The following is an 18,227-nucleotide window of genomic DNA, read 5'->3' on the forward strand; positions in this document are numbered from 1 at the left end:
CATGCATACCAGTTGGGCAACCCTAGATGTGGTGCTTTTGGATTTTGGCAAAGCTTTTTAATACTGTCCCACACTGAGCTGCCTGGGAATGGGATCCAAGAACTGGACTGAATTAGAAATTGATTGAGTGATAGGGACAAATGAAGTTCACTCAGAAAGAAAGGTGATTAGTGGAATGTCTCAGGGGTTTGTCCTGGGGCCAGTTCTATTCAAGGTCTTTCTTAGTGATATTGCAGAGGGTTTGGAAGGAAGAGTTTACCTTTTTTGAAGATGATACTAAGATCTGCCACAGAGTGGACACCCTGATGAAAATCTGTGAGAGCTCGAGAAGTAGGTGAATACTTGGCAGGAAAAATTCAAAGCAAAAAAAAAATGCAGAGTTATGCATTAGGGGTGCAGAAAGCCAAGGGAGCGGTGCATGATGGGGAGTTGAGAAGCTGCATCAACCAGAAGAAAAACCTTGGGGTGTGGTAGTGTCTGGTGATCTCAAGTTAGTGAAACATTATGATAAGGCAGTGGCCAGAGCCAGAGAGATGACAGGATACAAAGGCATAACCAATAGAAAAAAAGGTGATAATATCTCTGTACAGGCCATTGGTGAAACCTCCCCTACAATACTGTATTAAATTCTGAAGACTATACTTCCAAATGGATATAGACAGGTTGGAGGAGATCCAAAGAAAGGATAGTGAAATGGTGCATGGTCCATACCAAAAGCAATATGAAATAAGACTTAAGGACCTAAATATGAATTCCTGAGAGAGGAGGAGAAATGGAAAGATATGATAGAGACAAATACGTCAAAGGTGCAGGTAATGCACAAGACGCAGACCTCTTTCAGAGGAATAACTGTTCTAGAATAAGATGTCATGGTATGAGAGTCCAAGGGAGCAGACTCAGAAGCAACATCAGGAAATATTTCTGGGGTCTATGGCATTGCATGTGGAATGAAATCATTAAGACTTAGATGGACCTTACGGTCTTTGTCTGCCGTCATACGCTGTGTTTCTATGGGTACTGCATTACGTTGGTAACTCTTTTTTCATGGATTTAGTGGTTTCCAAGGGCACACAAAAGATATTTCTATCAGGGCTGTCTTTAACCACTCTATTTCCTTTCTCCGTGTTTCCCAAGGTGTGGGTTCTTTCTGTGGTGGGGAAGGAGGATCTCCTTCTGACCCAGGTGGTGGTGGGACTCTCTCTTAATTGCGTTTGCGCTTCAGTGTCTCTGGGGATGTGGTACTGTGCAGCAAGTGACACATACTGGGTGTTACAGCTGGATGTCCAATTCTTCCTGTGTAGGTGATTCTCAGCTCAGGACCCCTGGGATTTAGCTCACCCCTCCTGTCCTGAGTACATGAGAATCCCAGTCTCTGGGGGGGGGGGGGAAGCTTATTCTGTGTGGGGCCCTTTCAACTCAGAAAAATCCTGCTTGAGTCTCACTTCTCAGTCTTTGGTGCCCAGCCTGTGACCTGCTCCACTGGATGAAGATCTTCTGGAGGGTCTTCAGAATTTCCTGCTCTTGTCCTCCTTGCTCTTCTGTTTGGTTCCTGTCAGGAGGAAAGGTCAATACTTGGGAAAAACCCAGGCTAATATAGCCCACACTATTTTGTGAGGAGGGGGTAGCACAAAAACCTCCTTACAATCAAAAACTGGTCAAGATCTATCACAGTCCAAAAACTCTCTGGAGGTGACGAGTCACTGCTGCAATTCCACTGCAGGAGAAATCACAGGTAGGTCTTCTCAGCCCTGGCCGTTGGATATGGGGCTTGTCCCTCACCACACGAATCCAGGGATCCATCCCAGCAAAACTCAAACAACTGCCCAACAGTAATATAAAGTCCTTCTCTCAAAACAGAGACAGACTCTAAACAGACAAGGGGTGCACTGCATAGGCCTCCTGATTAGAATCCCCCAGCTCCTGAACCCGGCTCCTTCCTCAGAAACCAGCTCAAACTCACCACACCTACCCTGTTTCTAGTGCCCCTCTCCTCCTTAGGCAGAGACTGAACCATCACAGACAACCCAAGGAAAAGGTGCTGCAAGGAATGGTCTGTCCCCCTAGCAGTATAATCCTAATGACAGGGATCTAGGGCCATCTCATTGGTGACCAAAGGTTAACCACATGTGTATTATTTATGTATATTTTTTATCATCCTTATATTCACACATCATGAAGTGCATAGTAAAGTTTCATTGCCTCTCTTACTAGGGCAAACTCAATTTTACTGTAACAAAATTCTGGAAATAATTTGAGAAACCTTTACTGTTGAATTATGACTTATAAAACACTCCGCATGGCAAAAAAAAACAGAAAGGAAGTGGCTGACTTATAAAAATGCTTCTCACATTTCTCATTGGGCTGTACAATATTCTCATTATTAATTACAGCTTATTAGTTAGATTCATAGTACCCTTGCTCTGTAATTTGTGTACCAGCTGATTGGCAAAAGGCTCAGAGCAATGGGTTAGCAGAATCTCCCAGCAGCCCCTGAGGCAGGTCTGGCCCCCTAGCATGTCCACTCTCTCACATGTTGGGGTTTCTTTCTCACCATGTTAGTTTTGGATAAAATCTCCCTTTCTGTCCCATCTCCTCTCTTTCTCTAAAAATTCAAAATATAATTTGAGACTATGGATGTGTATAGCTATTTGGAATCAAAGGCAAAACATTTTCAGCAAGTTACTTTACTGTATATAAACCTTTAACCAGGGCCTGGTACAACAAATTACGAATACACTGCTTGATCCAAAATGTCACAAAAAAATCCTAAATAACATGCTAAAGTGGAGAGAGAGAGAGACTGACTTGAGAAGGCTTTCATATAAGAACTATTTATACAACTGTAAGAAGGGCAACAAGTAACTGGGGGTGAGGTTTTGGTGGTAGGTTTGGTTTAAGGGGCAGTTTTACATACACGTCAGAGGTAGAAACAGCACATTATACAACAATGAAGATTCTATGTGATTTGGAGTGATGAAAGGTATAAAAAGATGAGATTTGTACAATGTAGTCTTGACCTAGTTTGACAGCAGCTAGGTAGAGAGTGCATCAAGCTAGGTCGAGAGTACAATATACAAATCTCATCTTTTTATACCTTTCATTACTCCAAATCACATAAAGTCTTCTCTGCTGTCTACTGTGCTGTTCGTACTTCTGACTGTGCATGTAAAACTGCCCCTACAACCTGGGTCACCACCAAAACCTCACACCAAATTTAGAATGGCCCCTCTTTCAGTGGTATAAAAAGTTGATTAATGTACATACCTCCTCCAAGGTTCTCTCTTTCTTTTGCTCTCTCCCCAAAATAGGATTTGTGATATTTATGGCAAATCCCATTTCAGCAGTAACGCTATACTGACCCTGTAAGTGGGCTGCTGATGCAGCAGAAGTTAAACTGACTTTGTCCCAGGTCACAGAAAGTGGTAGTGGAAGGTTTTGAATTCGGGTCTCCAATGCCCAGCCCATTATACAAACCCCATAGGCCACTTCCCTGGAATGTAATGGGAAGAAAAGTTATAAGAGGTAAGCTCCTTCAGGCAAGGGACCTTTATTATTCCCCAAAATGTGAAGTTTTAAACATTTAGTAGCCTAATACAGGACTCGTCTGTACCTAAACACTTTGTTGGCTACCTTTTAGCTAATTTTATTTTTAGTCAGCTAACACCAGACTCCCTTTCTACTTTTTAATTCTTAATTTTTTATTTTTTTTGATCCAACAATTTCTTTCTGTTCCATTGTGCTTGCAACTCATAACAGTAAAATAGAAAAATACCAAATGGTCCATTCATCTACACAGAACATTTCATATGGTAGTAACTGCTGCTCCATGCAGGTTACCCCCATATTTCAGATAAGAGTAGTAACTGCTGCTCCATGCAGGTTACCCCCATATTTCTGATAAGGGTAGTAACTGCTGCTCCGTGCAGGTTACCCCCATATTTCAGATAAGAGTAGTAACTGCTGCTCCATGCAGGTTACCCCCATGTTTCTAATAAGAGTAATAACTGCTGCTCCGTGCAGGTTACCCCCATATTTCAGATAAGAGTAGTAACTGTTGCTCCATGCAGGTTACCCCCATATTTCTGATAAGGGTAGTAACTGCTACTCCGTGCAGGTTACCCCCATGTTTCTGATAAGAGTAGTAACTGCTGCTCCATGCAGGTTACCCCCATATTTCTGATAAGGGTAGTAACTGCTACTCCATGCAGGTTACCCCCATGTTTCTAATAAGAGTAGAAACTGCTGCTCCGTGCAGGTTACCTCCATATTTCTGATAAGAGTAGTAACTGCTGCTCCGTGCAGGTTACCCCCATATTTCAGATAAGAGTAGTAACTGCTGCTCCGTGCAGGTTACCCCCATATTTCTGATAAGAGTAGTAACTGCTGCTCTGTGCAGGTTACCCCCATATTTCAGATAAGAGTAGTAACTGCTGCTCCGTGCAGGTTACCCCCATATTTCAGATGAGTAATAACTGCTGCTCCATGCAGGTTATCTCCATATTTCTGATAAGAGTAGTAACTGCTGCTCCGTGCAGGTTACCCCCAAGCCTTATGTTAAAGGTAGTAATATTAACAATCCAAACCAAGGAACAGTCAAACCCATAACAAAATTACTGCTATGGGGTGAGCAGCCTTCTTGATAATTCAGAACATGCTACTTTGCTTTGCTTTTGGACTTGGCTGTAGAAGCAGTCTGTATGTTTCCCCTAATGTCTGCATATCATTACCCAGGATCATAAATGTCAGGGCCCAGCATTGACTGTCATCTGAATCTAATTTCCTTTTTTTCCTCCCGCTGAAGCGAAGAGCGATGCCACAGTTGTGTCAAAAGCATGAAAGCTAATTAGTTAAGGGTAATAATCCCCATGCCTTTCGTTAAGGATGATAACTGCCACTCCATACAGGTTACCCCCATGTACTCTTTTCTTCATTTCCAACCTCTAACTTTTAAGGGTCCACAGTGTTTATCCTTTGTCCTTTTGGATTTGTTTACTGTTTTCGTCCTCCCCACCTCTTCAGGAAGAGCACTCCAGGCATCCACCACCTTCTCTGTGACAAAATATTTCCTGATGTTGGAATTGTGTCGTCTTGTCTGAGTTTCGTTTTGTGACCCCTAAGTTCTACTCTTTGCTTTCCAATGGAAAAGGTTCAGATTTCATGCACTATTAAAACCTTTTCTGGTATCTGAAAGTCCGTATCATATTTGGAACCAGCTTCTACTGAAGCTTCATTCGCAACTAGTCAGGATATTTTGTTATACATCCCCCACATATTGCCCACCCTTCACAGTGACAATTCTCAACCAGGGGCCAGAGTCTATGCTTCCTCCCAGAAGCAGGGACATAGTCAACACAAATCTGCATACTATGCAGTGGCTGAGTCTTCCTCCCCACCCCTAGGGGCTGCGAACGCTGCCTCCAAAGCATCCCTGGTCAGCCTGAGGGCCAGAAGCTGGGCCTAGGAATTGAAGATGGGCTCCCATTTCTGCCTTCTGCTTGGATTTAAAACAATTGACACACACATTTTTGCTAATGAACTGACTTTATTACTAATGAAAAAAATATCGAAAAGCAGAAAAAAAAGCAAGTAATGGGAAGCATGAGATAGCATATTTCCCACGCTGCTGGGAGCTAAAACAATGGTGGTTTGAAAAGCAAGTGGAGTGGGAATATGTCACAGACACAGCAGCAGTACCACTGATCAACCAGTTGGCTAAAAGCACATGGAAATGCCCAGAATGGTTATAATACTTGCGCCGCACCCACCACATTTAGCACCTGGAAGAGAAAAGGTGAGAACATTTTATGCTATTCAGGTCAAACTCTCTGACAATATCAAGCAAGAAAGAGTCTTCTTTATCTCTTTCTCTCTCTCTCTCAGTATATATATTGCATAGCTAGATAGGTAATTATCAGTAACAAAACTCTGACGGAACTCAATACACAATACTGTAGATAACAACATGATAGAAGGATTTCTGCACGTGCCCCAAGTATGTGATGAGGTATCAGGTTTCAGCCCAAATACCTTCAAAATATGGAAACCCTGTAACATGCATCCTGGAGCTTTTTTGAGTTTTTAAATATCCTGGAGTCACACTCCCACTGGGGTGATCATAAAGCTTCATGTCCAAAGCTACAGGAGGATCCAGTCCTGATTTTAACTTCTGCCTTGCATGCATGGAGATTATCATCCTGCTTGGAGAAACTACAAGTACATCTTCAAGCCTACGACAGGTCAAACCCAGCCATGGATCATCCTATTTTCTTTTGAGATGGAGCTACATGGGCCACCCTGACTCCAAAACATTTCACTTCTAAAATATAAAACAAGTGGACACCTACAGGTCCATGTGCATGTACAATTTTGCTCCTCCAGTATCTAAAAACTTTAATTTGCCATAACTTCTGGAAGAGAAAATGTCACAGATAAGATTGTACAAGCAAAGGGTCAAATTTAAAAGACTGAGCAAAGGAGTTTTGCACACATTTGTGGTTGTATATTAGTTTTTTCTTTGTTAAAAACTCACCTTTAATTTCTTGGGCATAGTAGGTGGGAATTGCCTTACACAGAGCTTCTATATGTTCTCCATATTGGGCAAAGTTCTTTAGCTGCAGCTGCGAAACTCTGTACTGCGCCTTTGCTGGGGAAGGAGAGTTATTCGGTGTCTAAGGAAAACACAGCAGCAAAAATATATTTAGTGCAATAAAGCATCATCTGTATTAAAACTAAAGTATTTGAACTAAGAAAAGACCCTCAGAACTTGGCATCAGGTGTGCTACAGGACAAAAGTTATATTGCAGGGCAACCTCCAGTCTCTTATATTATCAATTCAGAATGAGTAGAAATTATTGCACAGATGCCACAGTGGGAGTTTCTCATTTTCCCCTGGCATATCACACAGGGGAGCTTGTTAGGATATTAGAAGAAGATTGATCCCAACAGACTTCTGGTCTTCTTTCAATTCAACTAACTGCATAACTGGTTCCAGCGCTCATAGTGACACTGAAACAAAGAGACCTTTTTTGGACACAGCAGTTCCTTCCTGCTCCTTTGTACCTCCAGCTTACTTGAAACTGCGACCTGGCTCCATGAGCCTTCAGTCACAACTACCTGAGAATTATTTCTCCCCATTTTATAATCACCCCTCCTCCCCAATATACTTAATCTGGTCATTGCAGCAACTGTCCTGGGCCAGGGGCCGGGTACCGGGGATCCTTCTGGAAGTTTGCTATAATGGGCCCTAAATCTGGCCACTGGGTATCAGCCTTAAGCAATGATAACTCCTCCCCCTCCTCCTGGGGCCATGAATGCTGCCTCCACAGCATCGCCAGCTCCAGATGACCTAGAGAGTGGAGAACCTGAATTGGAGTTGGAACCAGGGACCTTCTGTATGCAGTGCACACAGCACTACTACTGAGCCACCAGACTAGCCTGAACACTAGATTGTCAGGTATACAAATTCATTACAGAAAGAGCCACCACACAGGTGCATATTTCTGTAGGGATCTTAAGAAATGCAAGGGTAGATCTAGGTAAAATCAGGATGGTATCTGTTGAAATCCCACAGCTTGCCTGGGGGACCTCCCAGCTTTGTAACAGTCTGTCTGTGCTGTATTTGGGTTAGGTGTCACTACTTGGAGGATTCCCCATGAAGGTATATATATTTTACCTGCTTTTCCTGGGCCATCTTTCTGAGCTGGGCCAGACTCAGAAACACAGTTGGGTTCATTCGTGCAACAATGCAGGACTTCCTAGAAAGCAACCTGGTAGCAAAAAGACCCTTGAAAGAAAAATGGAAATGTATATGTGGCAAATTAAAACTGGAGTTGCATAATGTGGAATAAAACTTTTGCTTCTGGCTCCTGAAAAGACAAACTTCTTTGAAGGTTGTATTATCTTTAATTGGGTGAACCGAAAAGCAGATGCTATTGTATGTTAGCTTTAGGGGGCCATATAAATGAGATGCCTGAAGAGAGAAACCACATATAACGTCTATGTGTCATTTCTTTAGGTTGGTCCAATAAAAGATACCACAGCCCCACAGTATTCTCCTTGAGTAAGAGGAATTGTTCAGATAGAAGCATTATAATAGAATACTATTATTATTATTATTAGTATGTTAGCTACAAAAGCCTATTGGGCTCTGCATATAAATTTGAGCAAAGAAAAGGGCCACTTCCTGCATATAGGCTACTTGTGAGCTGGTCTTGTACTAAGTGTTAGGTTTTACTATGTGCCATGCTTAAATTTAGAAAGTGCACCCTTGACAATGAAGAACAGTGAGATGTTTATATATATCTATATTTGTTCATGAAACGAGCTGTGGATACTTGGAAATCCCTCCCAGAATGGGTGGTGGAAGCTAAAATGGTAACAGACTTCAAAACATTATGGGAGAAACACAGAGGATCCTTATTTGCAGAAAGAAGAGATAGTTGAAACATGATCTAGTTGGCACTACAGGCCATGGGGTAGCCAAGGGGTATCCTGCACAAAAGGTGGTTACAATCCTAATAGCAGTAGTATTATTGCAACAGGTTTCCAAGAAGGCATTGGGGAAACTTGCACAGAGCAGTGGTTATGATGCTAAAAGCAGTGATATTGTTGTATTGGGTTTCCAAAAAGGCATTGAGTTATTCTGAGTGGAGCGACCATGGTTAAAACCAAAACCTCAAGAAACGTTAATTTGGCTTAGCCAGGGTTGGCATGTCCATTAGGTGAACTAGGCAGTCACCTAGAGTGCCAGCCATTAGATGATAGCAAATTCACCAGCACAAGTCTTGGCAGTGGCTGAAGACACAGAGGAGAGCCATCAAGTGAAGCTGTGAAAGTGGACCTCCATCCCGTTCAGAGCTGAAGATAGGCTTGAGGAGACCGCAACTGGAGCCTTCCTGTTCAGAACTAAAGATTAAGAGAGAGGCCTGATATGGCTGTGAGCCAAGCCCATCCTATTCGCGGCTGAAGATTAGGTCTGATGGGCCATGGATGAAGCCCATTCTGTCTGTATGAGGGAGTATGTATGTGAATGAAATACTGAGAACCCGTGTGTGTGAGTGAAGGTGTATATGAGAGAGGGATTATGTGTATATGAAGGAATGAGAGTGTTTGTGTGTGATAGAGGGAGCCTGTGTGAAGGATGTGTATATGTGTATTAAAGAGAGAGAGACTGTATTAGGGAATAAGTATATGCAAGAGAAAGAGGGGGCCTGAGTGAGTGAATGAGAGTGTGAGAAACTCTATGAATGTGTATATATGTGTGTGTGTGTGTGTATAAGAGAGAGAGAGAGAGAGAAGAAAGTTTGTGTGCATCTAGTACCCTTCTACACCTCATCCACTAATCTACAACAATCTCAAGGCATCTGGACATCAAAAATTTATTTATTTTTATTTATTTAAGCAATATATAGCCCAGGTATGGAGAGCAGTTGATTTTTTATCATTGTTAGTTTTAATCATTAGGTGTTATTTGAGGTGTCTGCTATTTTTCAATATTTTTTGGAATTTGGAACATTTTTGAAAATTTTTGTGTTTTTTATTATTTAATGTCATTCTATTTGTCTGCTATTTTGAAATATTTTATTTAATAGTATAGTTTTACTATTATTGATATTTTATATTTCTTGTTTTTATTGTTTGATATTTTCTGAAGAATGGCAATGTTTCTGTTTTTCCTTTGTTGTACTGCATAGAGTCTGTGGTTTCCAGTTCAGTTTTTGTCTGCACATTTAAAACTTTTACTTTATAGTCTCTTTATTCTGTATTTCATGAAGTCTGTTTGTTTTCTGCATGTGTGATCAACTTGAAGATGATACTCTCCTTCCAGGTGACCTTTCTCCTGTGTTGCCTTGGAAGAGAAAGGTCACCTGGAAGGATCTGCCCTCATGGTGATGTAGTATCCTCTCGCACTGAGGATATGTCTCCAGGGGCACGTACCCAGGAGGGAAGCGTTAGGATGGCTGTTGGAGATTTGATTATTAGGAATATAGATAGCTGGGTGGTTAGTGGACATGAGGATCACTTGGTAACTTGCCTGCCTATTGGGATGGTGGCAGACCTCACGTGTTACATAGATAGGATTTTAGATAGTGCTAGGGAGAAGCCAGCTGTCTTGGTGCATGCGGGTACCAATGACATAGGAAAGTGCTGGAAGGAAGTTCTGGAAGCCAAATTTAGGATTTTAGGTAGAAAGTTGAAATTCAGAACCTCTAGGATAGCATTCTCAGAAATGCTCCCCATTCCATGTGCAGGACCCCAGAGGCAGGCAGAGCTCCAATGCGTGGATAAAACAGTGGTGCAGAGAAGAGGATTTTAGTTTTGTTAGAAACAGGGCATCCTGTTTCTAACAAAGGGGGGGCCTTTTCCAAAAAAATGGGCTTCACCTTAACCAGAGTGAAACCAGACTGCTGGCACTAACCTTTAAAAAGGAGATCATTCCGTTTTTAAACTAGATGATGGGGGAAATCAACTGTCACTCAGAAGCACATGGTTGGAATGATGTATCTTTGAAGGTTATTAACAGAACAGGAAATTAGTGCATCCCAGTAGAGAGGTTCAAATATATGCTAAAGTGGCCCAGGTGCCTTTAAGAGCAGACAGAGCTGAAAGATTCCAAATTACCCCTGTCAACTGATAAGCAGGTTGTTAACACAAACAAAAAACATACTTTGAAATGTCTGTATGCCAATGCCAGAAGTCTAAAAAATAAGAGTATATAGCAGCAAATGAAGTGGTAGATATAATTGGCATCTTGGAGACCTGGTGGAAGAAGGATAACCAATGGGACACTTTGATACCAGGGTACAAATTATATCAAAATGATAGGATGGATCAAATTGGTAGAAGGGTAGTACTATATATTAAAGAGGGCATTGAGTTAAACAGGATAAAAATTCTGCAGGAAACAAAATGCAATGTGGAATCTTTCTGGATAAAAAGAGAAATAAAATAACAGTGGGGGTGTGTAACCAGTCCCCTGGTCAGAATAAACAAATAGATAATGAAATGCTAAAAGAAATTAGAGAAGCTAACAAAATCAGCAGCACAGTAATAATGGGTGATTTCAATTTCCCCAGTATTGACTGGGTGAATGTCATGTCAGGGCATGGAAGAGAGGTAAAGTTCCTAGATGAAATAAATGACTGATTCATGGAGTAGCTGGTATAAGATCCAACAACAAGGGAAACTATTTTAGATTGAATCTTTAGTGGAACACAGGATTTGGTGTGTAAGGTAACAGTGTTGGAACTATTTGGCAATAGTGATCACAACTTGACCAAATTTGACTTAATAACTGGAGGGAGGACAGTAAAGAAATCTACTGTGACAGCATTTAACTTTTAGAAAGGTGACTATAATAAAATGAGGAAAATGTTTAGGAAAAAAATGAAAGAAGCAGTTTCAAAGGTTAAGAGTTTACATCAGGCATGGACCATCTTAGAAGCCCAGACCAGATATATTCTGTGCATTATAAAAGGAGGAAAGCGAAACGATTACTGACATGGTTAAAAGATGAGATGAGAGAAGCTATAATAGCTAAAAGAATATCTTTCAAGAAATGAAAAATGGATCCAAATAAAGAAAACAGGAAACAACGTAAGCACTGGCAAGCTAGATGCAAAGAATTGATAAGAAAAGCAAAGACAGAATTTGTAAAGAAGTTTGCTGTGAAATAAAAATAATAAAAACTTTTTCAGGTACATACGAAGTAAAAAGCCTGTGAAGTAGTCAGTTGGACAATTAGATGATCAAGGGGTAAAAGAAGCACATAGTGATGATAAGACCATAGCAGAGAAACTAAATGAATTCTATGTTTTGGTCTTCACTAAGAAAGATGCAAGGCAGATGTCCATGCCAGAAGTGATATTTAAAGATGATGATTCAGAGGAACTGAAACAAATTTCAGTTAACCTGGAAGATATACTAGGGCAAATTTACAAATTAAAGAGTAGCAAATCACCTGGACCAAATGGTAAACAACCCATCATCATGTTGAAATCTTCTTGCAACAGCAGCCAAGAAAGCAAACAGAATGCTAGTACTAGGCATTATTAGGAAAGGAATGGAGAATAAAACAGAGAGTATCATGCTGCCTCTCTATTATTCTGTGTTGTGTCCTCATCTTAAGTATTGTGTGCGGTTCTGGTCACCACATCTAAAAAAAGATATAGAATAATTAGAAAAGGTACAGTGAAGGGTAACCAAAATGTTAAAGGGGATGGAATGATTCCCCTATGAGGAAAGGCTAAAGAGGTTAGGACTCTTCAGCCTGGAGAAGGGGTGACTGAGGGAAAATATGTTAGAAGTCTATAAAATAATGAGTGGAGTGGCACAAGTAAACGTGAATCGGTTGTTTACTCTTTCAAAAAGTACAAAGCTAGGGGACATACAATGAAGTTACTGAGTTGAACATTTAAAACTAATAAGAGAAAATATATATTTTACTCGATGCATAATTAAGCTCTGGAATTCATTGCTAGAGGATGTGGTGAAAGCTGTTGGTGTAGCTGCAGTTAAAACAAGTTTGGACAAGTTCCTGGGGAAAAAGTCCATAAACCATTATTAAGGTGGAGTTTCAGAAATCCATTGCTTATCCCTGGAATAAGCAGCATAGAATTTATCTACTCATTGGGATCCTGCCAGTTATTTGTGACCTGGTTTGGCAGACCTTTGATCTGACCCAGTATGGCAGATCTTATGTTCTGTTCTTATTCTGCTAGCATGTAGTTTCTGTATAGGATTCTAAAGCAGATAGGCTTTTTCTCTTTTCCTAATAGAGAATGTATTGGTGTTTTAGGGCCTGGTGTAATATTTACAGCATTGCCTTTTCATAGGTAGGGTTGTTACTATTTGAGTTCTGGCAAAGTTTTCTATATTGTAATTGTCATTCAGTATACTTATGGTTTGAGTGTCAAGCTCACACTCAACATGCATTACAATAGGTCTAAACCATATGGGTTCCAAGTGTCTTTTTTGCTTTTATCAGAGTTTTATGGTTGACATAAATATTTACATTATATTTACATGCACTGCGTTAAGTGATATTTTTACCTCAGAAAACTATACTTTGAATGTCCTTTTTCATGTAAAATGCAAAGTTTTTACTTGTATGTGGGGTAGGCCAGGAGAGGAAGACAAGTTTGGAGCTAGTAGTGAAAGATAGGGGCGCAAGGCTGAAGGTTTGTCTAGGACACCAAATACCCTTGCACCGGCTCTGGGATTAGCCGGGGGCAAAAGAGTGTTGTATGTCAACTTTCTCTCTTTCACCCGGATACTTTCTCTCACTCTCTCCGTCTCTCTCACACACAGTCAGATTGCCAGTCTGGAAATATTGAGCATTACTCCTGCAGATGCAACTCAATATTTATTTTCAAACAATGATGAAACATTTGGAGGTCAATATGCAAAACTTTTCTGTGCATAGCTTTTCAAGTTATACTCACAAAAACTGAGTTTTGAAAAGCTACCCCCACTGACTGAATTAATTTTGCAAGCACAACTTTTTGAGCACACAAAATCTATCCAGATAAAAACTGGCATGAATGGAGTGCCCTGGGGACAGGCCCAAACTTCAGCCAGTGAATGCTCATAATATAGTGCTTGCTCTGGACTAAAGTCACACACACGTGTAGTCAGAAAAATAGCTGCGCTCACAATACCCGTATAAAGTTATGGCAGTAACTTTATCCAAGTATATTCAGCAGAAGCCTTGCACGCACAAGTCCTACTGGATATCTGTGAAAAATGACCCATATATCTTCACTTGGATATATTGCTGCTCGCCAACTTACTCAATATTGACCTGCAAGTTAACTTCACTTCCAACATTTAAGCTCCCCTTATGCGGAGAGTGTGTTAAGAACCCTTTGCAGATAGTTCAAACCTTAAGCAGGAAGGTCCTAGTTCAAATCAGAATCTACTCAGCCAGGCTGGGATTACAGTTTCAGGCAGTGGGTGGAGAGGGGAGCTGGATCTCCTTCTCCTGTTTTGGGCTCCAGTGTTCAGCTCACAACCCTCAAATTGCCGGAACAATGTAATGTTACCAGCAATCTCCTTTAAAATCCCTGAGGACCAAGTCTGGCCACAAGTCTAGACTTTAGACAGTATACACCCCCTCTGGGTTGATCTGCTGCAGTTGATTTGCCCCTGTGGATCAAGGGCAAAGCTCCAGTCTCCCAGATCAGAACTCCATCAGTTGAAAGCCAGCCAGTTTTGTTTTTTGGTTTTTTTTGCCCTGACACACACACCTTCTCTCTCCCTTTCCTTCCCTCCCTTCCAGAGATGACTCCAGTATTCTCCCCATCCCCAAGCCTGATCCCAGCACACTTCCCCTTCCCTCACTCCAGGGCTCCCCCCCCTCATTAGATATGGGCAGACAGGACCCCTGCCAGAGACCAGTGCCCCCATCTCACTCAGCAGAGATCATCCCTCTGCTTCCTTTCCCTTCCTCTATCAGGCAGTATTCAGGGAGTAGGAGGGAAGGGGGATTGAGGCTGAGATTGGAGCAAACAGAGCAGGGGAGAGCTACTCTTCTCTCTAATTCTTTTCCCTTCCCACTGTGTAGTGAAAAGCAGGGGAGGGGGCTGAGGTTGAAAAGGAGAGAGAGCACAGCACAGAAGAGCTGCTCTGCTCTATAATCAATCCCCTCCACTTCTGTTGGGGCTGGGATCCAGAGGCAAACTCTGGATAAGTGAGGGAAGAAGCATCTGTTCAGGGACTGGTAATCTCAGGTATTTGCGACAAGCACAGGAAAAGAATATGGCAGCAGCAATGCCTCTAGACCCCTGTGGTCCAGGAGGGTCAACAATGGACGGACGTTTGCTATCAACATAATATTTGGACACATCAGGAAGCGGGATAAGTGTATTAAACCCTATTTTCATTGCTTTCTTGGTCCCAACTGTGTCCCCTGTGTTACCCCCCCCCCCCCCCTGGATAAACCTTCAGTGATTAAGCTGGACAGTATCTGGACAGTTCTGGTATCCCTAGAAAAATCTATTTCCTCATTAGTTGCTTTGTCTTCTGTAACCCCCTCTTCAGGCACCTCCCAGAATGCAGGGGCATCCTGTTGTCTCCAGGTTCATTACTGAACCCAGACCTCTGCTTCTCTCCACTACACATTCCAACACAGTTCACAGCTAGCCACCGGAGTTCTTCTGACAGGGAGGGGGATAACCCTCCAGGGCTCTAGGCTCACTGGGGTGGGGACTTACAAACAGTTTTTCAATCTATTTTGATTACCCTCACAAATGTACTCATGCTTGGGATGTCCTTGCTGTAGGACACCTACCCTGTTGTAGTCATAGATTGTATTCCATGATTCCCACCCATTGTAGTTGTTGATGTTGGCAACATTGTCTTGGTTATTGATATTCACTGTCTGATGGACATCACCGCCATCATTGCCCTTGTTAGAGACATCGATGTTCTGTAAAAGACAAAGTTTAATAAGTAAGTTACATCCTAACAGGATTTCATACCTGGTTAATTTAACATGGGAAATTTTATCCCTCCTGATAACACAAAAGAGAATACATTTTTAATGCAATAAGATATACCGTAGATGATGGCAGACAAAGACAATTGGCTCACTTAATCTGCTCAGTTATTCCAGTGAGTGATGCTTGTGATTTTGCTAACTGAAATATGAATTGTGCTTTTTGTAGCTTTTGCTGGAATTTTATCTTATTCCCATGCCTGCTCACAAACAAATGAGTAAAGCAAATTTAGAGTTATTTGCACAGTTCTCAATACCCACGTCATGGGTTGCATTATATGTGCACCAACAGTAAAGGTATGTGCGAAATCGAAAGATATATTACGTGGGGCCAAACAGACTATACTATAAAGAGGGAAAGTGAGCACCTAAGACATTGCAAGGGATGACACTTGTTTCCCAGTTCTGTGGTTTAATAACAGTGTGAACAATTGAACTACAGGGCACTCGAGTCAGTTGCCTCATGGAGACTGGAATACTCCTTAGGTTCCATGAGATACAAGGGTGCTGTCGATACATAAGATATGCCATGCTGAATCAGATCAAGGGCTATCAAGCTCAGCGTCCTGTCTTCTATAATGGCCAGTCCAGGTCACAAGTACCCGGCAGATCTCAAAATGTAGATATGTTTCTTATTACTTCCTCCCAGGGATAACAATTTCTTTCCCTAGTCTACCTGACTAATAATGTTGTATGGACTTTTCCTCCAGGAGCATTTCCATACCTCTTTTAAATCTTGACCATGGTCATCTCTGGAAGAGGAGTTTGAGAAAGGGAGAAAACCCTTCCCTCTCCCCATCTCTGGAGTTAGAGATCCTATTTTAGATCTTTATTAGAAGCACAATTCATCTCAGTGCATTTTGTAACAAGGAGTTTTGTCGCCCCTTTTGGAAAGGAAAGATGCTAAAGTGAATGGGCCAACACTAGACACCTTCAAGTTCTAGGTGATAGAGATGCTACAGAAGCTGACAACACCAACAAAATGGTCCTTAATCTACTTACGTCATCTGCTAGAGTCGTAGTTAGGAAAACTCCCAGGACAGCCCCAAACACAACCTGCATTGAAAATAATAGATATATCAATATGCTGCCTGTTACATTAAGAGCATGACACTAAGCTTGCTAATAACTGTCTAAAACCATCCTCCCACTTATTGGTATGGTCTCTGAAATGATGGCAGGAGACTGAATTCATTCAGCTGTTCAGTGTTTCGTATTTCCTTGCTCTTCTCTGGTGGTAAAGCATAAATTATTCACCTTTGGGATACTGGTCAGTAACATTCGTTTGTAATAAATGTGCTAAATGGGATGGATGAGACCATTTTTCAGTTTATTCCGAATGCCTTCTCACAAAAATACCCCAACAGGCACCTGAACCCCTACCTCCAATGGTAAAAATCTAGCTCTGGGCCTGGACCTCCCTTGGGTCTTCTGACCCCCATTAGAATTTTCCTAAGCCGAGGACCTCCCTGGCCCCCAGTTACCCAATCCATGCAGCTGGCGTGTTGGAAAGGGCAGGACCAATGCCCACTCACTCTCGCTCTCACTCTTTGTACTTTACAAATAGTGCTGGGGAGGCTAAAGAGGTCTCCAGTCTGGGAAATATTTAACAGGTAGTAGGGGTCAGAGCAGTCTGGGGAGGCCTAGCCCAGGGCTTCCCTGTGCCTGGCAGGAAGGGGGTTAGAGGACCTAGGAGAGTCCCATTTTGATTATTATTTTTGTTTGGGGGAGGTTATGGGTTGTTTTTTTTTAGTTTGGGAAACGAACCAAACTGATAGAAAAAGTTAAATTAACTGAAAAATGAATCCTCCTCCCAAAATGAAAAAACAAACCAAAATAAAAATTTAAGCCTTCTACATCCCTATTGGTCAGTCTGCAGTCTCACAAGAGAGAAGTAGATTAACAAAAACTAGCACATTGCATATCTCAGCTGGTATTAGTTGCTCAGCCAAGTCATGAATTGGACTACTCTGCCAAAAAGAAAAAAATAGCAACTCACCACATCTGTAAACATTATTTTTGTGTTATTGCATCAGTCGTCTGAAAATTATTATTAGTAGTAGTAGTAGTAGCAATTGCAAATTTGTAATTTGTTGGCACTTTAAATTAGGAATTTTGTATCCGCAGAGTCTATTAAAACTAATCGTTAGGGAGATAGACCCTTCAAGGTGTACAGTTACAGTAGTACAAATTGCAATCAAATTGTTCTGATTCAGTATTTATTATTTAGGAAATACTAATTAGGGCATATTTTATCTGGTTGTTATAGCACTGCTAGACTGTGCTTCGTCATGCTTCTAGCCCTCCTTCTCCCTCCATCACAACCACGCACCCTCTCTCCTACCTGTAATCACACCTGTATTAAACTGAAAAATCAGACTTACAAAGGCCTGCATGCTGTCTTCCTTTAAATGGTGCAAAGTTGAAATTGGGGAATTCTTTGAGGTGCCTCTTATATACTGCAAGTGCTTCGTGTCATCAAAAACAGGCAAAGGGAACAATAGGTGCAAAGTGTACATGATATTTACTGGACTTAATCTATATGGAAGATGCAAGTCAGTTTACCGTGTAAGAGCCCATTTAATCTTTTTCCTTCAGCAAGCATTTTTATCATTCAAGTACACAGATCGCTGATGAGTCAACATACTGTGTTGCCACCTCCAAAGAAAACAAGTTGCTCAGGGTGATATGATTACATTGTTCATTGACCTTTTTCCCAGAAAGCTGACAT

General features: G+C 41.5%; 1 protein-coding gene across 1 annotated transcript; it reads right to left on the reverse strand.

Annotated features, from left to right (window-relative positions):
- Window positions 1-5,540: 5,540 nt before the first annotated feature.
- LOC115091617 (gastrokine-1-like) lies at window positions 5,541-17,974 on the reverse strand. The gene is made up of 6 exons (XM_029601786.1): window positions 17,881-17,974; window positions 16,499-16,552; window positions 15,290-15,427; window positions 7,673-7,783; window positions 6,530-6,668; window positions 5,541-5,777 (listed from the first exon to the last, which is right to left on the reverse strand). Exons 1-6 carry the CDS (start codon window positions 17,890-17,892, stop codon window positions 5,713-5,715), a joined length of 519 nt encoding a protein of 172 aa, XP_029457646.1. The 5' UTR covers window positions 17,893-17,974; the 3' UTR covers window positions 5,541-5,712.
- Window positions 17,975-18,227: the final 253 nt, after the last annotated feature.

Source organism: Rhinatrema bivittatum, chromosome 5, assembly GCF_901001135.1.
Source record: "Rhinatrema bivittatum chromosome 5, aRhiBiv1.1, whole genome shotgun sequence".
NCBI classification, from domain to species: Eukaryota; Metazoa; Chordata; class Amphibia; order Gymnophiona; family Rhinatrematidae; genus Rhinatrema; species Rhinatrema bivittatum.